At 50.5% G+C, this 6,799-nt stretch overlaps 1 protein-coding gene across 1 annotated transcript in view; it reads left to right on the top strand.

Annotated features, from left to right (window-relative positions):
* The window catches only part of LOC106813431 (guanine nucleotide-binding protein subunit beta-like), a gene marked incomplete at its 3' end in the record, with an annotated part of 45,993 nt that overhangs the window by 10,155 nt on the left and 29,039 nt on the right, over positions 1 to 6,799 (top strand). Inside the window, 1 exon segment of the mRNA XM_014817562.1 lies at positions 5,032 to 5,111. Coding sequence (XP_014673048.1) covers positions 5,052 to 5,111 — 60 coding nt within the window.

Genomic DNA, 6,799 nt, shown 5'->3' with positions numbered 1-6,799 from the left:
ACACGAAACTAAAATCGCCCTCCTCCTTCCTCTTACCGACGAGTTCATCACCGAACACAACCCACCCAACCCAGCCAGTGATTAACAATCCGCGACGCTATGGTTGACAGACAGTCACGAACTAAAAAGCTCTCCTTCTCTCACATCCTTCCATCACGAGAGCGTCTACCGAACAACGATACCCACCCAGCCTGCCACCCACGCGTTAGATGTAACATCGGCGCTGATACACGCGGTCACCGCTTAACTCGGCAAACACCTGCCTCGTTAACACGAGCCTTATCATATCGAGAATATATTAATAAATCCAAGACATATGTATCAAACGATGACGTATTCGGTCGTTCGGCTTACTGTGCTAACTACATGCACTACCCAATCCGGTCCCGGTGAGAAGCCACTCCAACTCCGCACGCTAGCTCATCGCACACTCTTCCTTTATTCCTACAGCTCATGTGCCAGCCGAACCCAAACCTGTCGGGCTACTACATCTTCCTTTCGTCTCTTTCGTTTTCTCTTTCCCGTCGATTCTCTCTCGATCACGTTGCATTCACACACCTTCGACCAGGCGGCAATCACCACGGAGGGCTGGTTAGGGCTCCACGATAGCGAGAGAAAAAAACGGACGCAAGCACAAGTTGCCACGCACCTGCCGAGCTCGCGATAAAAAGAGAGCCTCGCAGGAGAAAAAGAGAACGAGGAGAGAGAACAGTGAGAGAAGGAGAGGCAAAAAGAAGAAAGACTGAAAGACGAAGAGCTAAACGTACGGGAACGACTAAGACAGCGACAAGGGCATAAGCCGCCGGCACTAGAAACGCAGATACTCCAGCAGTCACGTAGAGTCCGGTAACGCTAGCAAACTGTGAGCCACCAGAACAACCATGGGCCGCCGCGCTGTTTGACCAGAGGATGGGATGAAGGCATGCTGTGCCAACATAGACCATGCCGCTGCTGTGCTGCTGCACATGCTTACCGAAGGTGAGGAGGAGGACCCCGAGGGAATTTACAGTATGCCAGGTACGTGTCACCAGAGAGCGTAGGACTAAATCAATAGATTGTACTGTGACGGCCAGTCTAGCTTGCTGCCAGCCGCTGATACAAGCGCAGCGGCGCGCAGCAAGCAGCGGCAGCTCACGTCACCCATACACACGCAGCAGCGCCAGCGCAGCAAGCATCAACGGGGTCTACTCGGCGTCCGAAGCTTTCCGGGACTACTATCACGACAGAATTTATCTGCTGGGGCGGCGACGACAGGCGGGACGAAGCGGAGTGCGGGAATAAAACTATGGAGAAGGCGGAGGAGAAGAGGAGGAGGGACGAGAGGAGGAAGGCAGAGAGAGGAGGAGCGAGGAGGAGGGGAGGAGGAGAATTAAGGAGAAGGAGACAGAGCGAGAGGAGATTAAAGAGGAAAGGAGGTAGTAAATACAGGGGAGGAGGCAGGAGGAGAGGGCGAAGAGGTGTAGGTACGGGCGGAGGAGGAAGGAGGGAGGAGGTAGGAGATGAGGAGGTAGTGGTTTAGTAGTGCGAGAAGAATCATGGAGAGAAAGGAGAATAAAGGTGAAGATGAAGCGACAGGAGTAGAAAGAAGAAGACGAACAAAACGAGGACGGGGAAGAAGGAAGCACTGGGCGGCAAGATACCAGGTCGCTGTTACGCCACTCTGATTATTCTCGCTCTGCTATGTATATGCGGAAGGTGTCGCGTTTTACGACAACATTTCGTAGCGCAGAGGGGAGGGCAGGAACCTTCCTTCGTCTGCCGAGCGGTCCCAGAAGACGGCGAATGCTTGTCCAGAGACGACTCCGGTCCTGAGTCGTCGACTATGTTCCGGAAGGTGTCTCAATGAACAGGGCGGCGCGGCAGGTGAGGGCGTTATGTGGTGGGAGTTGAGTGGTGGTGCATGCCAGGTAGCTAGCTAATGGGGGGGGTGATATTTTGTGGTGATAGGGTAGTCGGTGGGTGGAGTGGCGGTTGAGCAGATTGATGAGATTAAGTGAATGCTATAGTCTGGTATAAGGTGAATTTGTCTATGACGTTCTTATACTATATTATCATATCAGGAAAGCGAATGTATAATGACATAGAAGTTAGGCTATAATATAGGTATTATATAATGCGGGCCGGATAACGTTCGGGCCAGTCGGTGTCCCATCTTTATATCTACTGCAGTAGACTCGTACATTGATAATCTCGATGCCGATCAAAATCTCTCCTATAGTACGGAAGCCATCTCGATAAGAGAAGCATGATGCGACCTTCCTCAATGGCTAGGTTTCAGAATGCAAATATTCGGCGTTGCAGAAACAGGTACGCTGAGTCCGACCGTGTGTCGGTGTACCGCACGCGGTGCATTGCACCTGTTCACTCTGGCTGCATGCTGACGTCATGGAACCGCACTCCGCTGGGCGGCGAGGGTTCTCTTGTGCTCCACTCGGTTCGGCTGATATGCAACCTCACGCCGGAAAAAAAACACCGTTGCGGTGTTTGCTATTCTATTTATGGCACAAGTCATCTCATGTTCTCAATCTCAAGCCATTTCGGGTTCAACGATGAAAATGATCGCCAATTGTTGCCTTTTCGTTATCCATTATATATGTTTAACGATGTTTCACCAAGCCCATGACACTAATATCTCGACAGATTGATGCGCATACAGAATTTATGATCATCGATTCAGAATCGCCAGTGACCGCTTGCGACGATGAAGTACGCACTATATTTGAGAGAAGACAGCCTCGATAATATTCCAGATATCACGACGCCCTACTTCGATACGTGATGTTACAGCAAAGTCATTGGCGTGCAGTGAGAGAACATCGGTGACCAGTAGTGAAGAAGGAGCTTGGCCCGGGGAGTATGTATGATGCCGACACGTGGGAAGCTGACTGTACAGGAAACTTGGACAGCGGTAGACAGGCAAGGTGACAACGACGAGGAGAGGGATAGATGAGAGGATGGAGAGAGTAGAAAAAGAGAGGAATGAGAGAAAGGAGAGAGATGAAGAAGAGAGAAAGATGAGAGAAAACGAAAGCGAACGACGGGACAGAGCTTGAACTGTGTTAGGTATGTGGTGTTTGGTAAGGTGAGCGAGGAAGGAAGCGAGAGAAAGGTTGGAGAGCTGAGAACAGAGAGAAAGGGTAGGTCGGTGATTGCGAGTGGTGGCGTGATAATTTTTTTTGGTGCGTGTGGTGTGCAACTGCCTGTGCCCGGAGTGTGTTTCTCGAATGAGGAGAAGAGAGGGCGGGCGGTAGAGGTGAGGACAGAGTGGACTTGATGAAGACGACAGAGAGAAAGAGAGAGAGAGAAGAGGAGATGTGGTGGCGGTAAGGAGGTAGATAAGAAAAGAAAAGAAAAAGAAGAGGTGGCAGCGCAAGTAAGACGAAAGTGAGAAAGAGAGAGATAGAACGATGCGGATATAGGTAAAGAAAAGAATGTATGATGGAGATAGAGGTATACGAGAAAAGAGGAAGGGAGAGAAAAATGCAAAGAGAGAGAGAAAAGAGGTGTCCTGGAGAGCGGCGCGCAGCGTGACGAGAGGTACAAGAACGAGAGTGGATCATATGTGGTGTCAGTCCGGTCGGCAGCATAGTGGTAGGTGGCGGATGTGGTGATGTGGTTGTGGGCTGTGCAGTATAGTGTGTGTGTAGCTGTGTTTGTATGTGTGATAGGATAGTGTAACAGACAGGATGCGAGAGGACGTGAGCGTGAGGCGACAGGATGGACGTGACGTGGAGAGACAGAGGACTGTCTGTCTACGGGCGCGTTGGTTATAGTGACGGTGGGTGGAATGCTGAGTGGGTTGGGTAGACGCGCTCGCGAGGGAGAATGGAGGGAGGTAGGGAGGAAAAGAGAGTTCAGGTCGGGACTGTCTGCGCGAATCGGATCGTTATTAGGATCGTGAATCGAATGTGCGATTAGAGATTTTTTCAGATTGGTTCTAATTAGCATTAATATGTAAGTTTCAATACTTGAGCGCTTCCTCGGCTACCCACCCGTACGCACGTCCGTACGCACGTACGTTAGGAGTGAGTGTGAGGGCTCGGGGGTGGGCGGGGGTTTTCTCCGCCCTTGCTGTTCACGCCCGATGTTTAGCCGTGTGGCCAGGCGGGGGAAGGTCGGGTGGCTTGCCGGCATCGTGTGCATGCGTATACATATACGGCTCTATATACTTATAGTTGTTAATGTGGCTTGCACATGGGTGTGTGCATTTATATAGAGTCGGTATTTCGGGTGCATATGATGACTAATCCACTGCTGTATGTATATATATAAGCGCACACATATATATGTGTGTGATATGTGCACATTGATGAACACTATGTTTCATGGTATCCTCTGGTGCAGCATAGAGCTGGTGTGTGGTGTTCGATTCATACATCCATCCGTACACTGTATTAGAAATAACATATATGTAAAATACATTGGTTTGTTTCTGTATACTAATAAGTTTTTGTACAGAAAAAAGCGCCACTCTACTATTCTTTACAAACCCGTGATTCTATTTGCGTACACAGACTGCTCGGTTTTCTATCCGGGAATGCTTCCCACCTAGAAAGCACCTCCCCCCCTCCCCGTCTATCTCTCTCTGTCTGTGATGAATCTACATGATACGTAAACATGTGTGTATGTAAATGTTTGCTTCGTTTCCCGAACTAATAATTCATTCTGAAGTCACGGACGGTGGTGATGAGAGTGAGATAAATGGAAGAAGGAAGAAAATAGCTGTGTCCACGAATAGAATATTATATCGCTTAGGTCTCGTCTTATTTCTCCGTCTCTTCTGCGATTGACTGATCACTAGCAAACTAGCAGTTTACTAGTTATAGTTAGAGTTATAATGAGAAGGGGGCTGCGTAACCAATAGAGGTAAATCTATTTTGTTTGATGGCGGTTTCTGCGGATAGCACACGTACTGTACGTTTGTAGTAACGATAGTCGGAGAAACGCGTATTGGGCACAGTGACGTGATGTGATGTAGAAATTAATTTTTTTTACTGTTTATTAATTTCAGTTGTCTGTCTTCTGTTGCAGGTAATTTTTAGTAAATCAAAATGAGTAGCGAATTAGAGCAGCTAAGATCAGAAGCTGAGGCACTCAAGAATCAAATACGAGTAAGTATATTGGCTTCGATTACAATTTTTAATAGCTGTCGTGCTGCCTATTGTTGTTTATGTGCGTGCGTGCGTGCGTGCGTGCGCGTGTGTGTGTGCGTGTGTGTGGATGCGTGCGTGTGTGCGTAATGAATATGTGGGTGCTTGTGTGTGTGGGTGCGTACGTAGGTCCTATAATTACATTCGACGATCGGTCATTGTCTAGCATGCACGCAGCATCTGTGTGGCACGCTTAACTCCTTAACCCCCCTCCCGTGCTGGCAAATACGATCAACCCCTACTGCTGCTGCTGCTGCTGCTGCTGGTGCTGGTGACTACCAGTGTCTTTGTCTGGAGGGTAGAACGCGCTCAGCTCAGCAAGCTGGTGTTATTGTGTTCGCGAGAGAGAGAGAGAGAGAGAGAGAGAGAGAGAGAGAGAGAGAGAGAGTCGTGTGTCCCCGGAAAAGATTCGGCCCCCGAGTAGCCGCCGTTGATGCTGCTGCGGCTGCGGCTGCTGCGTGTGTATGTGCGTGAGCTGCCGCTGCTGCCGCCGCCGCTGCTGCTGTATCAGCGGCTGGGAAGCAAGCAGACTGGCCGCACAGTAGCATCTATTGATTTAGTCCTACCTCCCGGACACCCCTGGCAACTGTAAATCCCCGGGTCCTCCCCTCCTCCCTCGGTAAGCATGTGCAGCAGCGACAGCAGCGGCAGCAGCAGCAGCATCCTCATCCTCATCCTCGGCAACAGGCGGCGGCCATCTTGTTCTGTGGGCTCACAGTCTTGCTAGGGCGTTACCGACTGCGGGCGTATCTTGCGTTTTCAGCCGGCTGGTTATCCCTGTCGCTCTTATTCTTTCCCGTACGTTAGCTCTGCGTCTCTTTCAGTCTTCTCTTCTTTTTGCCTTTCCTTCTCTCACTGTCTCTCTCCTCGTTCTCTTTTCCTGCGAGCTCTTTTTATCGCGAGGCTCGGCGGTGCGGCAACTGTGCTCGCGGTTTTCTCTCGCTATCGTGGACGCCTAACGCAGCCCTCATGGATGCCGCCTGGTCGAAGGTGTGGTGAACAAGTGATCGAGAAGAGATCGAGGAAGAGAGAAAACGAAAGAGAACGAAAGGGAAAGATAGTGAGCCGACCAGTTGGGTTCGGTGCGCACATGATGCTGGTAGGAATAAAGGGAAGAGTGTGCGAGAGCTAGCGCGGAGTTGGAGTGCTTCTCACCGACCGATTTGGGTACAGTAGTAGCACAGTAGCCGACGACGAATATGTCATCGTTTTGATTAATATGTCTTGATTAATAATATATTCTCGATTGATAAGGCTCGTGTTACGACGGCAGGTTGTTGCCGTAGCGGTGACCGCGTTCGCGCGTATGTTAGCTACACTGGGTGGCAGGCTGGGTGGGTGTGTTCGGTAGACGCTCTCGTGAGGAAGGAGGGAGGAGGAAGGGAGAGTTTAGTTCGTGACTGTCTGTCAACTCGCGCGTATGTTAGTTACACTGGCAGGGTGGGTGGGTGTGTGTTCGGTAGACTCGTTCGGTAGAGGAAGGGAGGGAGGGCGATTTTAGTTCGTGACTGTCTGTCTACGGGCGCGTTGGTTATAGTGACGGTGGGTGGAATGCTGAGTGGGTTGGGTAGACGCGCTCGCGAGGGAGAATGGAGGGAGGTAGGGAGGAAGAGAGAGTTCAGGTCGGGACTGTCTGCCAACTCGCGCGT

This window comes from Priapulus caudatus, unplaced genomic scaffold (assembly GCF_000485595.1).
Source record: "Priapulus caudatus unplaced genomic scaffold, Priapulus_caudatus-5.0.1 Scaffold772, whole genome shotgun sequence".
NCBI classification, from domain to species: Eukaryota; Metazoa; Priapulida; class Priapulimorpha; order Priapulimorphida; family Priapulidae; genus Priapulus; species Priapulus caudatus.
This window is presented reverse-complemented; position numbering and strand designations above follow the sequence as displayed.